This window comes from Thermobia domestica, chromosome 2, assembly GCF_964235325.1.
Source record: "Thermobia domestica chromosome 2, izTheDome1.hap1.1, whole genome shotgun sequence".
NCBI lineage: Eukaryota > Metazoa > Arthropoda > Insecta > Zygentoma > Lepismatidae > Thermobia > Thermobia domestica.
Window position 1 is genome coordinate 348227213 of NC_137455.1, and position 19167 is coordinate 348246379.

The window sequence follows — 19167 nt, forward strand, 5'->3', positions numbered from 1 at the left end:
AAACATTGTTAGGGTCATGAAAGACCAGTCGGAAACGACCATTAGGAAGACCTAGGCGCAAATGGGAGAACAATATTAAAATGCATCTCGTAGAAATAGGAATAAAAGGTAGAAACTGGATCCAGTTGGCTTAGGATAGAAGTCAATGGAGAGCTTTTGTGAGCGCGGCATTGAACCTCCGGGTTCTATAGGCTATGGAGTTAGTTAATTTTAGTCGAAATTTATGTACTTCATATGTATTTCATGTCGCTAGCTAGTTCTGATTTTTTTTTTTTTAATATGCCCGTGCCAAATATCAGTAACTTTTGTAAAAAAAATAAAATAAAAAAGTCATGTTGATAAACGTTGCCGTACTTTCTCCATAATGCATAGGAAACATTGGGATTGAAATAGGTTAACGATTGGGGAAGAATTCAAAATTAAACCCCAATACTTTCACTTAAATGGCATAATTAACATTTAATACTAAGTTTTAATGTTTTTTCTTCAGTTCGCGACTTGTATTATACGAGGAGAAAGATTTGATTTAAATAAAAAAAAGATTTAAATAAAAAAATCAACAAAAATGATTTTAAAAAATCATGATTTTTTCCACCTTGGTTTTGGGGTTTTATTGTTTTTTTATGTCTGTTTTACCCTCCCCTCCAAAAAATATTTAAAAAAGCGGAAAATCTGTGCTGGGAAAAATTCTAATAACCCTGATTGCCATAGAACAAAAGTTGTAATAAATAGCGACAAATTGTTTCGTGCAGTCGATTCAGGGTCTCAAGAGAACATACCATCACAACCCGCAACAGACTACCAAAACTAGAAGAGGTTGAAATTTATTACTACGTCTGGTTTCAACATTGATTTCTATAGAGCAAAAATTGTAAGAGAGAGGCTATCGTTATGTAGTTTCTTGCAATTCATTCAGCTTCCGGTAATATGTTCCGCCTTCTCATTAACCCAGTATTCAAACCGGAAATTCACCTCCGGAGCTTGGGGTCCCTGGTTCGATCCCAGCTCGCGCCGTGTGGACTTTGTGGTGGACAAACACCGTGCTCGTGGGTTTTCCCGTTTCCTCCCACTTTCTTCATTCCACCATTTCATTAATTTCTCATCATCACCGTCTCATTTAGCCTGACCGGCATAATCATTGGACGTAAAACTTAAAGCTTTCATTTCATTTTTCAAACCGGAAATGTTTCAAATTAACGATTTTCAGTTTCAGTTTGTATCGCCATAGAACAATAATGGTAACTTATAGCGACCAGCGGTTTTCTGCAAGCTATTCAGGGTCTCAAGAGAACATACCATCACAACCCACAACACTCTACCAAAACCAGAAATAGTTGAAATTTACTATTACTTTCGGTTTCAACAGAGCAAAAACGTCAAGAGACATTGAGATGAGGGTTTTTTTTTTTTTCTTCAATTAATTGAAATTTTAGGAATAGGCTTAGTCCTCTTCTTTAACCCTTTATTCAAACTAGAAGTGGTTCACATTAGCAATTTCCGGTTTCAACTTTCAATTCTATAGAACAAAAATGGTAATCGATAGTGACAAACTGTTTTCTACAATCGATTGAAGGTCTCAAGAGAACATACCATCACAATCCCCAACACAACCAAAACGGGAAGAGTTTTAAATTTACTACTAAGTTTTCAATACTGAAATCCATAAACCAAAAACTCTAAGAGATATCGAGAAAAGTTTTTTGTATTCTATTCAGCTTTCTGAATTCGATTCCCAGTGGGAGCTCATGTTCGGATTCCACGTTAATCAGTAGGTCCACGTCTCATATAGCCACGCTGCTGAACGGGACGTTAAGCTCAAAATCAAAATCAAATCTATTCAGCTTTCCAAGTGCAGGTTCTATATCCTCCCGTAACACACTGTTTAAATCAGAAGTGGTTCGTATTAACGATTTCTTCTTTCAAACTTAAACTTACCGTTATAAAACAAAAACATTGAGGGATAGCGAGTAATGGCTTTCTGATCTGGATTCAGCGTCCGAGGAACAGGTTCTATCTTTGGTCTTATTAATCTTCTGCAACCAGTGGTTATACATATACTCCTTCTAGTTTTAGTATTGAATACGCAAAATTTAAAGGTTACCGTAGTTTAGCACTGTGAAACAAAACGCACTTGTTATACTTAATTTGTATAACGGTTTTCTTAACTGACAATAAAGGTACATAGGAAACCGTTCACTTCAAGAGGTTTTCAAGAACAAGAATGGTATTTGTTGTTGTTTAGGTTTAGCGTCCCTTGTCAGTACCGGAGCTGTATGAGACGTGGGTCTTCAGTTTATGGTGGGATTTGAATCACCATAAAGCATTCAATTTTTTTTAATGCTCGTACACAAGAAGTGTAAATAAAGACCACGTTCACCAAAGACGAGCGCACTAGTTACTAGACCAAGGGGGAGGACGAAGAATACTATTTATTAACCTCACCGTTGTCGATACAAAATTCCCAGACGACATTTTCCGGTTAAGGACTGCAGCCAGTGGCGCAACCAGCTATGAGCTCGGGGGGCCCAGGCCTCAATCCGAGACAAGCTTGACCTATCTTACACAACAATGCTGCAGACAAATTTTGGTGAAATTCTCAAAAAGTCATCAATGTTTGTCATTTATCCAGAATCTTTAAAAAATATGCAAACTCTCACATGTACCATGCGTGAAGAGTCATGAGTCATCACGTGTGAAATATCGTCTTGCGATTGTTTACTGTTGTCCTTTTCGAATAACTGGACTTCCAAAGAAGCTAACGAGATTAGATATCAAACTGTAAATATGGGAAACTTCTAAAATTGTGAATTAATTGTAGTTTAGTGATCATTTAATAAGGTATATTTTACTGATTAACAAGATTGTACTATGTATGAAATTGTTAATCTGTCGAGGTTTATGTGCCAAATGATAATACACTTTTTTTTTTTTTTTTTTTTTTTTTTAACATTTCTTATATAATTTTGTAAAGTTATGTACATGATACATGAACAATAGTGAAATTGATATCCTGTATTTGTTCATAATATTGTAACGTTTAACTGTATTTTAATAGCTGTTAAAGTGTTTGATTTTGGAAAGCACCTGCACCTGTATCACATGGTTTGAACATTTCGATTAGTTCGCGACTACATTTAAAAGTCCGTCGTTAAAAATTCTAAAGTATATTTTGTGTACATTTTATTCAGTAGTATTGCAGTATTTGTAATGTATGAATAATTCTAAAATAAATCCATGTATAAATGAATATTTAATTAAGTAAAAGCCCTGTACACAAAAACCTAATTTAATTTTTTAGAGTAATAAATGTTAGTAAAGAGTGCATAATCATATGCAGAGTAAAGATGTGCAAAATAATAACTCGAGTGCAAGTTTTAAAATTTGTTACCGTTAATAATAGAGAATTTGAATTTCTATTTTAAGGCCTTTTAGCATATTAATAATAGGGATAACAAAATTTCTTATAATGGGAAGAATTCAAACTTTCAGTTTTGTCCTTATCAAATGGTGCAGCACGTCGTTTGCAGACGACTGTACTAGGTATTCTTGGCCCCTCCCGAAATAAATATCCTGGTTGCACCCACTGACTGCAACCTACTTACTGATGATGATAGGGGAATCAGTCGAAACCGTGTAAGAAAATTATAGTAGAACTCAGTAAGTGTTTAACAAATTGTTATTAACATGAGTCAGTTTCTGTCGTAAACAGGTAGACTGATTGCTTGATTGATATTGTGATAAGAAGTGTTTCGTCGTAAATAAGCATATTATATGAGTATTTCTTTTTTTCAGAATTGAAATGTCAGTCCCATATTCAGGTCAAGACAAATATGGTGCCGGAGGTAATGCGCCTCCGATGGGATTTTTTCCGCCCCCAGGCGCTGGGGAGCCACCACCACCGTATGGATATCCTCCTCCCGGCGCTCCCTATGGAGTTCCAGTAAGTATATAGGTTTTCATATTTTTAAGGATAAGGGTTGATGAGGCCGATATTTTGCCTCTGATAAGTTTTTTTTTTTCTTTATAATTTATTTTTGGAATACCTTTCATATCAATTCTTACTGTGTACCATGAACATTGTTCGTATTTAGAATTCCATTTCCATAGTATTTCAGTCACCTTCGTGACCATAATTTAATTTTTAATAAATGCAGAATATGTACTTTATGGTTACATGATTGTGTTAATAGTGCATTTTTTATTTATTTTTTTCGTATTATTTCTCGTAACTTAGTCGCTGTTTGTACTTCCATTCATTATTTGAATTCCTGGAGTAATGTACCACGTAATGGTTACTTGTGTTAACCTCCTGTCTATAGAGAAACTATATTTTAAAAGTTCATTTTGTCAACTCTCCCCGAAAATTATTTTATAAGAAGTTCTGGAGTGTGAATTAGGCCTAGTGTATCGTACGTTTGATTTAAATAACTTAATTTTGATAATGTTTTATATACCCACATTAAAACAGTGTTTTATAAAATTGAATGCGTAAGTATTATCGATATAATCTGCGTTAGACAGACGACATAAGAGATTCTGGTTTTATGTTTAATTATTTTAAAGGGTTTTCACAACAGTCATTTTGCGCAGAAGAACTAAAGTTGAACTATTGCACTATTAACATAAAGAGAACCAAGAAAGTTGTGGCGCTTTATCACCCACCACCTTCGAACATCGATGTCACCTAAGACGTACCTGAAAGATAAAAATAGTCCCCATCAGCATCGACGACCTTCTACCAACGTTCTGGATGGCCATGGATTCCATCGCGGTAGAACATGGTTGACCCTGAAGAGAAGAATGTATCAAGTGCATTTAGCACCTCTACTAGGGATTTGAACTGGCGTCCTCTAAGGTGATTTTCCAAGGAATGAAACAGGTGATAATCGGATGGTGCTCTGTCCGGAGAGTATGGCAGATGTAATAGTTTCCCATCCAAGGCGTAGAATAGTGTCCCGGGTCATCCTAGCCACGTGGGGCTTAGCGTTGTCCTGTAAAAGGAGGACTTCTTTGCAATTCAGAAGTTCTGTCTCCAGAGTTTTGAGTTTTTCTTGAACATGGCTCAACTGCTGAAATTACACACTTGCATTGATGCTCTGACCAGCTGGGAGCAGTTCCCGATGCACGATGACCAAACACACAGAGGACAACCTTTTGCTGCAGTGTTGGTTTCGGCTGTTTTGGAACCGGTTCATGGGAAGCTTACCAATGATGACGACGCCGTGGAGCTTCGTACAGGACCCATTTCTCATCACATGTCAACACCCTTTCCAGAAATGGCTCCTTCCTTAGACGAGACAGCAAAGAAACGCAGGTTTCTGCTCGCGCTGCCTTCTTACCCGGAGTCAAATCCTGTGGGACCCATCGACCCAACTTGTAGTGTTTCCCAGTTTGATGGAGGTGCTGCCGAATGGTTTCTCCACTCACACTGAATTGTAGTCCCAGTTCCTCCCTGTCTGGCCAGTGTTCGTCTCAATTGCTGCCTGAAGATCTTCATTTGTACATGTGTTGATCTTCCGGGACGTGGAACGTTTGGTCACCGTCCTTGAACTTGTTAAACCACCGCTGTTCTGTCCGCGTAGGCAAAAGAATGAACCATATTACTATCATCCTTTCTTCTTGTTAGTCTGAACTATTCCCACCTTGTTTCTATAAATAACTTAGAAACCGTATACTGATTTCGGAAAATATACTACTCAGTCCATCTGTTTTCAAGACATTATAAATTGCACTTAGATCTGGTCAATAAGAAATGAGAGAATTTTATAGATACTAGACGGCATATCTTCTGCATTTCTGATATTTTTCATTGTCTCTGCATTATTCACGAAAAAAAAAAAAAAAAAAAAAAGTGTAATGAAGAGCTTTAAGCATGAATCTATGGAGTTTTGTAAATTCATAAATTGATTGCTCTATATTGTCACTGTCATTGTAATTTCAGCAGCAATGCTTGACCTATTTATATCAATCTCGCTATTGCTGGTAAAATCAATTCATTTAATTGTGAAGATATTTTACGTCTTATTGCCAGACCTAGAGGTGAAAAATATTGATGTAGTGCGGTGATTATTTTACTCACTGGACCCAATTCTCGATCTTAAGATCGAGAGAGGTAAGATTGACACATGTCTCACAATAACATATGTTTATTTGATTTCACAGAATAAATTTTTGTAATTGGGTCCGTGAATGCACTAGCAAATAAAGCTTAGTTTTGGAAACTCTGTGATTCATCTCAGCACGGAGGAGGAAAAAGAAAATAAGCTCGTTTTTGAAAATTAAAAAGAGACATAAAAGGAAATACAGCAAATTGCTTATCCCCCCCCCCTCCTTCTGGAAGTCCCGTTCATTTGAAATTAGATAATTCCAACAAATTTTTATTTCCCTTGAAATATGTATTGAAAACAATGGTAAAAGATCATGAGTAAATCGAATTTTAGAAACTTCTGTCTGGGAGTAAACGAAATAATAGAATATAAAAATTTTTAGTTTTTGACAGATTGCTAGTAGAAGAATGCAGTTTCAAGTGGATAATAGTTATCCAGAGGCAGACGTAGGGTAAAGTGACACTAAAACCCAATCCATCTGATGATGAAAACGAGATCGGGCGATGAAGTAAACAGCTTATGCTAACCTTATCTGAAGCTTTTGAAATGGTTGAAAGATTATTTATTGAATGACTTTCAAATGTTATTAATAAGGTACTCCGTGCAGTAAATGAAATGAAGATTTTATTAACAGTGTGAAAACAGTCGAATCAAACCGAACTTCTGTAAGTGAGAGCAGAAAATTAAAGTTACTCGTGTATGCGGTTTTGTCTAATTCAGTATATGTGATACTGTATGTAAGTGTGTTTTTCATGGTGCATGTGGCCAATAAAGTATTGCATCACTCAAATAATATGCTCCCTTAAAAGTAAAGTTTATTTTTTTTCATGTAGATACGTAGTAGTTTTGTTCGCTTTATTGTAGGTATTTAATAATGCATATTTTTTGTTTTGGATAATTCGAATTCTGGAAACTTTTTTTCGTGTCCCCTTGGACTCCGCTGTATATGTTTTTTCCCCTATAAGATTCAGGAAGCTCAATAGATCCAGTGAATAATTCAATAGTTCTGAAACTTGCGCTTTGATGGTAGATTATTTTCGTTTAGTATCATACATTGAAGTACTTTGGAATGGAATATTAATTGTAGATTTTTATTGCAGGTCTTGCCTATTCGTGATCTCACAGGTGGACAGTCAATGATGACATACGGAGTTGGGCCAGGCGGTGGATATCCTGAGCCAGGAGAGGAGTGCTCAAATACGTTTGGCTCATCGTTCAGTAATAAGAAAATAAGAGCAGCATTTATAAGAAAAGTCTACACGATTCTTTTAGTACAACTCTTGGTCACTATTGGATTCATAGCATTATTTATTTTTGAGTAAGTACTTGCTGTAAATGATTACGCAAAACATGTTTAAATAATACGTTCATATATGGATTTCAACGCACTGTTTTCTATTAAAAGTCAGTTTGTTTACTCAATTGTGCGTCGTGACTTTAAGAAAAAACATATTTCGTTGAATATTCCTTTCAACATTGACGAGCGTGTTTTACTTCGGTATTATTTCGTGAACTATTTCGTACTTCATATTTATTTATTTGTTTTCGTGACGTGTAGGTAAAAGATAACTTCACGTAAAGTCAAAATGAACAACTCTGTAAGCGTAGTCAGTTTTTGAAATGCGAGAATTTAACTGTAAAACACTATATAAACTGAATATAAGGTGGCTGCTATCTTGATCTCCCAGAGTAATAAGACACTTGTCAATGTTGACTGGAATAAAGTTAGTGAAATATTCCGGTTATTTTTTTTTTTCTTCAAAAGTCATGACACCCCGCACCGCACTTTTATTTTTAATAGTATAAATAAGTAGAGATGCAAAAAAGCCAGCTTTTTTTTTTGAATCGATGGTTTTTTGCACATAAAAAGCCGGCTTTTGGGGGGAAAAAAACGAGAATTTTGAAAATTTTGGCTTTTTCATTTTCATGATTTTTCTATTTGAATAGCTTTCTTATAGTATACTCTAAAGTTAAATAAGATTTCATGATCTAAATACCATATTTCGCTCTGGAATTCACCATCATGATTGATGGAGCACATGTTTTATAAATTAAAGTAAACATACAGTACGTAGTATATGAGGTCAATTGTAGAGGATATTTAACTTTATTTTAACTTCTGAGTTATCGACATTTTTTTCTTCTCTACGTCATTTCTTTTTAGTCATCCGTGTTTCATTTCTTAGAGATTAGTAGGCCTATACAACCTTGAATACAGTTTTATAGAAATAATCAGTAGCGAATTCAGAAAAGTATTTTGGAAGGTGTTTCTCTGCTTAATGTTTGGGTTTTCTAAAATTTCCTAATTTTTTGTCCGGAGCTTGAAGTTCGAGTATAGGCATAACTAATATTTCGTTTTGTTTGTATTCAGCAATAATCTTCCCGATACAACCTTGAAGACCATTTTATAATGATAATGAGTGACGGATTTAGAAAAGTATTTTGGGAGGGTTTTTCCGTATTAATGTTTAGTTTTTCTAAAAATACCTAATTTTTATGTGAGGAGAGCTTGAAGTTTGAGTAAAGGCATAACAAATATTTCGATTGTTTTAGAAATTCCGTAATTTCGGGGTACAGGCTTCAATCTGTAAGACATCTCCACCCTAACCCCCTTCGCAAATCCGTCACTGCTGGTAATTAGTAATACCAACAATTTAAAAACGATAAAGAAGTCGGCAAGGATTCACAGTACACGCACTCTCTCTACATTCACAGATGGAATTAAGAAAAACTTTTGTCAAAATGCTCGAATTCGGGGTTGAATCCCGGACTTCCCGATAGAAGTGCAAAAACTAACCACTCACTCATGGTTGTTGTGCAGTTGTGCTTAACTTAAAAACTTAAATATATTCTCTTTCTCTCTCTCTCTCTCTCTCTCTCTCTCTCTCTCTCTCTCTCTCTCTCTCTCGCTCTCTCTCTCTCTCTCTCGCTCTCTCTCTCTCTCTCTCTCTCTCTCATATATATATATATATATATATATATATATATGGCTTATGGAATCCTAGGGTTCAATGCCGCGTTCACAAAAGCTCTCCACTGTCTTCTATCCTTAGCCAACTGGATCCAGTTTTTACTTTGTATTCCTATTTCTCCGAGATCCATCTTCATATTGTCCTCCCATCTGCCCCTAGGTTTTCCTAATGGACGTTTTCCGATTGGATTTCCAGTTAAAACTTTGAAAGCGTTCCTACCTTCTTCCATTCTTGCTGCATGACCTGCCTACCTGAGCCTCCTAGACTTGATGGCCGTAACGATGTTTAGTAAACCGTATAAATTATGCAGTTCTTTGTTATGAAGTTTCCCCCATTCCCGTTCCTCTTGTGTCCAAATATTCGTCTCAGGATTTTATTTTCAAATACTCTGCATTCTTCCCGCATCGCAAGCCACCAGGTTTCACAACCATACAGAACAACAGGCATGCTTATCGTTTTATATATTTTAAGCTTTAAATTCCTCGACAGAATTCGCGATGACAAAATATTTTGAATTGAATAATAACACGAATTTTCTGATTTCAGTCAACATTTAATTTCTATGATTTTGGTCTGGTAATATTGATCCTAGATATTTGAAAGTATCCACTTTGTCAAAAGTATTATTTGATATTTTAACGCATCCAAAATTTGCCGTATTACGATCCCGTGAACTTCCATGTATTTAGTTTTCTCTGCATTTACTTCTAAACCAATGTCGCTGCAAGCGTTTAGTAAGGCCTATGCATTTCTTTCTATTCTCCTATCATCCCCTATTAAATTTAAATCATCAGCATACGCCATAACCTGGTGAATACCATTCAGCTCTAGGGCCTGGTTGCTATCTTTAATTTTCCTTATAGCGTACTCCGGAACAATGCTGAATAATAATGGCGATAACGCATCTCCTTGTTTCAGACCATTCTCGACGTTGAAGCTCATGGACAAGAATTTTTCTACTCGGACTTTACTCTGTGATTCATTTAAACACATTTTAATTAATCTAACTAGCTTTTTTGGTATTCCGAATTCTGTAAGAATTGTATATACAATACTTCCCCCCTATCCGAGTCGTAAACCATTTTAAAATCAATAAACAGCTGATGTACTGGGTAATATATTCCCATTTCTTTTCGAGTATTTATTGAATAGTAAATATCTGGTTGATAGTTGATCGATTTCCCTAAATCCACACTGATAATCTCCAATAATTTCATCTGCGTATGGAATCAATCTTGTTAATATAATGTTAAGAGAAATGCCTCGCTAATTATTGCAATAAGTTTTGTTGCCTTTCTTGTGAATTGAAAAAGTGATTGATTCTTTCCACTTTTCTTAAATGTATTCCATAGGTTTTTTTTTTTTTTTTTTTAAAACAAAAAAGTTTAATTCCTGTCGTTAAAAATTCAGAAACCTTTAGGACTGGGTAAACCATGATGGTAGTTATAAGCCTAGGAAACCACACGATCAGATAAACGCTCTATTACGCATATGATCCATGAACAGAAAATTCGGTACTTGCCCGATTCTAAACAAGCTTAAGGAACAGTCAGTGCATTATAGAATTCGGAATTTTTCCGATTTTGCTGATTCGAAGCACCTGATAGGTGGTAACAGGTTATTACGTATGTGATCAATAAATGAAAAATTTGTTTGAAATTTCTATACAATGTATATGAAAGTTAAAACTTAAAAATTTCAAGAATGTGCAGAACCACCCGAAACCAAGCTCTTGATGTGCAGTCTTTAAGATTATCATATAAATGTATTTCTCTCCTGTTTTATTTTATTTTGTTTCAAAAAGAGGGTATGTGATTTTGAAGTAAAAATACTACATACAATTTTGCTAGTTATTTGTGTATCATTCTTTTTTTAAAAAAATAAAAGTACTTTTGTGTATAAAAGGTTAAAAAATTATTACATCTATTGGTTAATCCTTAGGAATTCATAATGTAAATATGGTAAGAATTAAAAAAAAAATCTAAATTCATGGTTTATTTTAGGTTTTATATTATTACCTACATCAACCACTAATTAAATGAGTTTTTGTGCTGTAGAGAAGCGAAACAGTCTGCTTTATCAATTTAAAGCAAAATTTTGAAAAAAAAAAAAATCAATTTCCTAAGCAAAAATGCGAAGCAGAAAAAAGTTTTTTTTTTTTTTTCAAAAAAGCAGTTTTTTTTCTAGTCCTTGCATCTCTATAAATAAGTGTACTTCTTGAAGGTGCACATCTCCTAAAGATAACATGTAGGGCAAGTTCTAAGTGCAACTTGTAATTTGAAAAGGAGCTGAAGCTCAACAAAGGCGCACCTTGTCAGTTGTCCTTCAAGTCCGCTTATTTAAAATCACAAATAAAACTGGATGATTTTATTTTTATTTATTTTTAATACTGCATAATAATATATGTACACGAGTGCATTTCAAGATGCCACCAACCATCGTACTACTTCAGTTACTTCTCAGTTATTTGTCTTCCTATTTTCCTACTTCTTCCCCTTTCTATCTGTGCTTATAATGTACCTAATTTAGGGTGTGATGCAAAAATTGTCCACATTTACATAACCTACACTTAATTCCTCAAAATACTTGATTAACTCTCTACGGGATCCTGGGTTTCCAGAAATGTACAAACTCAGTAAAAATTAATTTGTTCTATTCTTGTCTTGTCATGTTATAATTCTAATAGAACATAAAAGGGATGAACATGTACTTGCATTATTTTATTTTTATAGAGCCTAGGTCGCGCAAAGTGAGCTTTGTTGTTTGCAAACAGTATATGTGTGTGAAGTTTTCTTGGGGTTTTCCCGTTTTCCTCTGCTTCTTTCATTCTACCATTTTATTTATTTTGTCATCAGTTTTCCTTAGCCTTGGTGCATAATCATCGGACTTTAAACTAAAAATAACTAACTCTATTGAGGAGGGAAAAAAAAAAACTACAAAATTGAGTATGTTTTCATCCAAGCCCTGGTTATTGGTAAGACAGTGAGATATGACTAAGCAGGTGAATAGTAAGTGCCGATAGTATCTGACTAGATCTTTGTTATTTTATCATGGTGAGAAATTAAAAGGTAGCGAGCTACGATCCAGAGCCAAAAAAAAATGTAGTACTGATCATGCATCACATTGAACCTGGTTACTAATGAACTATTGGCGTAAATAGACGTAAACGTCAGTAATGAAGAGAAATTTAATTTCTCTGACATGTGTTACGTCTGATTTTTTTCATCATTTCTATCTTCTTGCGGACAGGAGAAATCAATCTTGCTGTTAGCAGGTTGTTACCACTATATCAGTTTTGACTCCTTTCGCCGTGGGATTTGTGGTTTGAGTGATGGTAAAAGCGTTTCGGTGCGGAAGGAGACCATTATTCAGTTACTGTTCTAACTCGAAATTTCACGTACGGATCATCAGTACATGATTTGAGAACAACATTGGGAAGATTTCAGTGAATATGAAGGTTTCGAGCTCTATTACATATAGGATAACATGAGAACATATTGGGTTCGACGTTGAGCACCTACGTCGAAGCTGGAAGCGTGATAGAAGTTCGCATGAAAGGCGGAGCTCTCGTTATCGTATTTGTAAATAATATAGTGAATGCCCGTCAATAAGTGTATCACGAAAAGCCGCTTTTCTGTGGCAGTTTAACTGGGAGTTTCGGAATTATGAATCTCATACTCCAGACCTATTACATATATTTCAATTTGGTCTCGTTCAGAAACACTGCAAGGGAGCCCATCCTGTTGACCTAGTTGTTAGCACATGTGCCTTTGGTGGACGAGGTTCCAGGGTTTAAATTTACGCGCTCTAAAAGCTAGGCCCAGAAGTCCGAGTTTATGTACAAATCGGAATTTGGAAGACTATGGAAATCTGTAGATTATATAACAGTTTTTAACATTTTACAATAAATTTTTAGCATGGAATTATGTATTAGTATTCTTTTTTTTCTTTCTTTTCTATTGACAAATACTAAATTTAAGAATTGAAGTACAGTATGAATAATCGTTTAGAATTGACTAGTTATAATATTGTAGAACTTTTTTTTCTAAAATTACATTAATCCGATTTGTGTAATTGCAGGGAAAATACGAAGAGATTTGTCCAAACTCACAGAGCAGTTTATTACACAGCGTAGTAAGTATTCTAATATTCACATTTATAGATAAGACATGGGGCCAGTCTATTCATTCTTCATTATGGCAATATTAAGTGCTGTTTGTATAAAGAAAAATGTGAGAGCTATATTAATACTTAGAAACTGTAAAGATGTCACAAAGGCGAAGCACTAATTGCACGGATGATTACAATGAAAAGATATTTTGTTTAAATAGTAATAGACTCAATGTTTTACGAAACTGTTACAGTGGTTATATTGGTATGAAAGATACCAAGGAATAAGTATATTGAAACCAAACTATGTTCATATATTAAAGTACAAACTATACTGAACCAGAAATTGTTTGAAGCTTAATATTCTTTCAGGTAATAAAGTACAACAAGATATATGAATAAGCACACTATATTTTATTTTCGGTTTGCTTCAAGGACAAATTTCATGTAATTCAAGCACTATTCAGAGAAAGCTTAATAACAGTCTAGTAGATGACGGTTGTATTTCATAATAAAGAAAATTAAATCAGGAACTAAGGAACAATAACCACTTTCTCTTCCTGTCAATCACTTTCAACAAATCTGAAGTGAATTCATTTTACGATGAGTCCTTTGTATTTCTCTTACCGCTTATTGAGGAAAATTTAAATTAAGCCATGAAGGTGGTTTATAATGGAAGGACTAACATTGGAAATTTATAAGCTGGCCATAGTGTATATTGAAAGGTATTATTTCAGTTTTTGAAAATATGACTTGAGGGGAAAACTCGGATAGAACTTTAGTTCAGAATGACCGACCTTCGGATTCGTCCGTTGGTCCGTTCGGTGCGAGCAGTCCCGGGTTCGATTTCCGGTGGGGACACGGCCGAAGAACTGTAAAACACTTTTCAGGCCAGCTACCCTGAATAAAGTTTTCCTGAGTTATCCTTATTCACACCAGGCAAATGCCGGGGTAGTACCTAACTTATAGGTCCCAGGCCGCTACCTTCCTTCTCCAGTCCTTTCTTCTTTTCCTTTCCCCGGATAGTGTGCTCGCCGAGGGACGTTATCCCTCAAACGTGATGGGCTAAATTTCCATAGATACCGAAAGCCCAGAAATCTAAATCCTAAATCAAACATTGGTTGTCGGATTATAAGATGAGAATGGTAACCATCGTTGGTTGGGTTTGAGTTTCCATGGAAGCGCATATGATTTAGATCTCTCATTAAGTACACGTGTTCTTGGAGCCTCGCTTGCAGAAATTACGCAGATTCCACAAAAACAAGCAACAGGTCTTGAACTTCTAATGTTCAAACTGAGTAGCCTGATAGTATTCTAAATAATTTAGCTTTTTGTACACATGCAGTCAGTGTGGAAGCTTAATAGTAAACTAGGATAAAGCCGCGATAAAGCTAGTGTTGTGAGTACAGTTAGTAAATGCCCGCTGTCTTTACATGGTCAAACGACAAATGTTACATATTGACAACCCGCTCAATTCGTGCCTAGAAATGGGGATGCAAAAGTTGAATTGAGCAGATCACCTTTCACTCACCATCTGGGCAAGTTACTGTTTTGTATGCGAGAGGTTTTGCATAAAGCACATTTCTGTTGGGGATTAAATTGAAATGACAACTCATAAATTCAATTATTGACTAACAGTTATATTTCTTATTTGAAAGCGTGTTGCTAGTGTAAATGTGGATAATCGGATATTTAGAAACTTTGCCAGAAGAGCAGTGCATACCAAGCATTGAGCATTTGAACTCTGAATTTGAAGTCACACATACCTCTATTGATGTCTTCGGTTGACGATCCCTGATGATGCTCTCCGGGTGGTTTGGTAGATGTCGATATCGCCAAGTTGATATCGATACAGACAGGCGTCTCTGGTCAATAACTGGTCCACATTGGAGATGGCTTCTCAATCCAATGTTCTGGTATAACTAACGCTAACTGTTAGTTGACTGAAGATCGGCGCATTGAGACTGAAAACTAGAGTCTCAAAGTTGTGTTCCAATAACTCGGTACTACACGAAGAATAGGCCCAGTACTACTACGTCCAAAGGCTCGGAACTTCTCCATCCTAGAGACCTCCTGTCCCCTGGTTTTGTTTCAGTCTTGACTCCCGGAATTCGGTGGCGTTGTCTGACGTCAGGCACGTGTGTCCTCCTTTCTTTCGGAAAAACAAAAGTCCTTCCTTGTTTCGAGAACAAAAACTGCAACACTCGGCATGCTCTGATTTCCCGATTCTAGGCAATTTCCACATATCCGTGAATGTGTCTTGTGTTCACAAACATGTTACAAATGCAACTCGTAATTTTACAGAATGTTATAGCCAACGCATTTCATGAATTTCTTTCCTGCATTCGCAGACTACCAATTATGTGTTTTTGTTTACTTTCGTTTGCTGACGGCAAAAATAATATAATTTTACAAACTTTCATTGACCTGAATTACAACTGTTATTCTCCTTCACCAAACAATTTTAATATTTTACAAAAACAATATCCTCAAAAATAAATAAAATTAATCATTAAATTATACATTTTGTTAATTAAAATACTGGCTCTGCCACAATATATATACTGTATATAAATTAGTTACAGGGTTAAAGCTGTAAAGGTAATCAAGAAAGTTCTGTCGCTTTTTGTGGAGGTTTGTGTTTCAATTGGCCCTCAAACCATGAGTTGAATGCGATTGGAGATAAGGCAAGGGTCAGTTGTTGGTGTGGTTATATCCAACATACTACCTGGTTGTGGCAGTTCAGTTACACCGTGAACTTGCGTTAAGGACAGAGTGAACATGTGACCTGCACAGTGTGTCATAAGGGTGTGTATGCTGTACGAGTTCAAACTGGGGTCAAACGCCGCTTTAGCAGGGCGGAAGATATGCCAGGCCTTTGGTGAGGGTGTCGTGACTACGTGGACAGTACAGCGGTGGCTTAATTAGTTTAAGGACGGTGACGAAATACTCGAAGACGCATCACGTGCCGGAAGACCAACAGATGTACGGAGTGAAGATCTTCAGGCAGCAATTGAGGCGAACAGTGGCCAGACAGGTGAGAAACTGAGACTACAATTCAGTGTAAGTGGAGAAACCATTCGGCAGCACCTCCATCAACTTGCGAACCACCACAAGTTGGGTCGATGGGTCCTACATGTGACTCCGGGCCAGAAGGCAACCGAGCACACACCTGTGTTTCTTTGCTGTCTCGTCTGAGGAAGGAGCCATTTCTGGACAGGGTGTTGACATGTATTGAGAAGTGGATCCTGTACGAAGCTCCACGGCGTCATCATTGGTAAGCTTCCCATGAACCGGTTTCAAAACAGCCGAAACGATCACTGCAGCAGAAGGTGGTCCTCCTGTGTGTTTGGTGGATTGCTCGGAACATTGTGCATCGGGAACTGCTTCCAGCTGGTCAGAGCATCAATGCAACTGTGTACTGACAGCAGTTGAGCAGTGTTCAAGAAAAACTCAAAACTCTGGAGCCAGAATTTCTGAATCGCTAAGGGATCCTCCTGTTACAGGACAATGCTAAGCCCCACGTGGCTAGGATGACCCGGGACTCCATTCTGCGCCTTGGATGGGAAACACTATTGCATCCGCCATACTTCCCGGCCATTGCACCGTCCGATTATGACCTGTTCCATTCCTTGGACAATCACCTTAGAGAACGCCAGTTCAGATTCGTAGTAGAGGTGCAAAATTCACTTGATACCGTCTTCGCGCCACCAAGTTCTACTGCGATGGAATCCATGGCCTTCCAGAACGTTGGCAGAAGGTCGTCGGTGCTGATGGGGACTATTTTAGATCTTTTAGGTACGTCTTAGGTGACATATCGATGTTCGAAGGTGATGGGGGGGAAAAGCGACAGAACTTTTTTGGTTACATTTATACTTCGGCGATTTAATCAAGTTGATGAATTCTTACTGTTAGTAGTATCTTTTAGTATTATGGGAAAACATTACGTTTTTTGGTAATTAATGAATATTTATTTTTCAGTGGTGTATTTCTGGTCACTTACCTCACCCTAGTATGTTGTCCTACTGTGCGAAGGAAACATCCAACAAATATCATCATGCTTTGCATTTTTGTAAGTTATAATTTATTTCTTTCGAAGATGGAACTCTTGTATTCTAGCTAGTCTTTTACGATAACGTTTTAATGATTATTGTTTGCATGAAATCACTATACTGCAAAATATACTCCAGGCGACTCCAGATGAAAATTTCTTTTTCCACATTATACAATATACTGCTTGAAACAAATTTGTATTAGACATCGTAACTTAGTTGCCACTCGAAAGTTCGTTCACAAGTCGAATGCTAGTTTCGCTTTGTACAGTCACGAACATAAGTAAGTTGAGACATGTTTATTTATTACGGCTCCAACCTCTACTTATTTATGTTCGTGGCTGTACACTTTTATCATTGTAGATTTTATTTTTTCGTTTCTTGTTTACTGTAAACACTAAATGTATCCTTTCACTTCTGCCTGAAATTGGAAAGGACATTTATAACTGCCGAATTATTGTCACCTTTTATGTTCAGCTGACTCTTTAGCCGTTTTCTCTCTTTTTTTTCTTTTTCTTTTTCTTTATTTTTCCCCTTGAAGTTAAAGTATTATAATATCTTCTAATATCTGGGGTCCACGTTCCACAGTGGTAGGTCATTCATCTCTGGTGCATGGGGTTCTTGGTTCGATCCTAGCTAGGGTTACCAACTCGGAAAAATAAAGAAAAAAAGAAACGGCACTCCCTCAAAATTTCCTGATATATAGATCTAAGAGATATATAGTATCTCTGTTCGGACCCATCCATGGGAAGGAAATATATTATTTTGAGCAAAAGTTCATTAGCACCTGTATTCTGCATATCCTTAGTACATTCACTAATAAGCTTAACAAATATATTGTGGTATAAATGAGAAACTGAAATCGGCTTTGATAATTTTATTGTATGTACCAGTAACTGCCACTTCTTTTAAAATTATCGAAACAGATGAACAAAAAAGTATATTTATCTTTACGTAACAATTTTGGATTTGGAAAATGAAATTTATTCTTTAAACTTATACTTGAACTACAGAAAATTGCTTTAAGTAGTCCTTTTTCACTCTCAATAAATGTATAAAATTCCTTACAAGTAAATTTTAAATTTTCCCTGATACAGTCCCTGGCATCTCTTTAAAGTTATCTAAACGGATGAACAAAATATATTAATCGTTGATAAATGGTGAAAAGTGATAGTTTTGAATTTATAGAATGAAAGTTACTTTTTAAATCTATGCTTCGAACTAGATACAAATTTGAATTAAAAAAAAAAAAAAAAAAAAAAACGATCATAAAGAGGCTGGTAAGAAGTTTGTACCCGTCGGTGCAATGACATTGCTCAATTTTTTCTAAGGATTAGATCGTTGATAATCTTTGTAATCTGTCTTATTAACGAGGACAAAAAGTGCTGAAATTGCGCAAATTTCCACCGCGACATTGCCAACAACAGTATTCAGAAAATTGTGTGAAATTTTGCACCGAAATAAAATGTATAAACGTCATTCTTTTGTGAAATATACTTGTATTGCATTCTAATATTTACAAAGCAAAATATATATTTATAGAACATTGCACGTTTACAGCTTGAATCTTTGAAATTTAAACCCTACTGCTGTTAAAAATGTCGTAGTGCTTTCTCATGGTTTATCTATGAATTCCTCAACTCACTGTGTTTTCTCATGACGAACTCGCTCCTTTTGATGCAAATGCATATATAAGGATCATTTATGGAAATGTGAAAGGACAGTTACTAAGATACGTGGTAGACACACCTGAAATATATAAACAAATGATTGTTTGTGATTAGCCAAAACTGGTAAATGTAAACAAATCCTTATTTCTGATTGGTCGAACGCCTGTCCACGATATTTAAAGAGAATTTTAAAAATATTTGTATTGTTTGTTTATTTTATGTACTTTTGTTTTCCGTACAATTTTCCAATAATTAT

The 19167-nt window shown here is 35.9% G+C and overlaps 1 protein-coding gene across 1 annotated transcript in view; it reads left to right on the forward strand.

The window, feature by feature from the left end:
• LOC145678757 (protein lifeguard 3-like) overlaps positions 1-19167 on the forward strand; it is a 46863-nt gene that overhangs the window by 9237 nt on the left and 18459 nt on the right. Inside the window, exons 2-5 of the mRNA XM_081749250.1 lie at positions 3793-3940; positions 7208-7425; positions 13160-13213; positions 17171-17261. Coding sequence (XP_081605376.1) covers positions 3800-3940; positions 7208-7425; positions 13160-13213; positions 17171-17261 — 504 coding nt within the window. The 5' untranslated portion in view covers positions 3793-3799. The remainder of the gene's footprint in view (positions 1-3792; positions 3941-7207; positions 7426-13159; positions 13214-17170; positions 17262-19167) is intronic.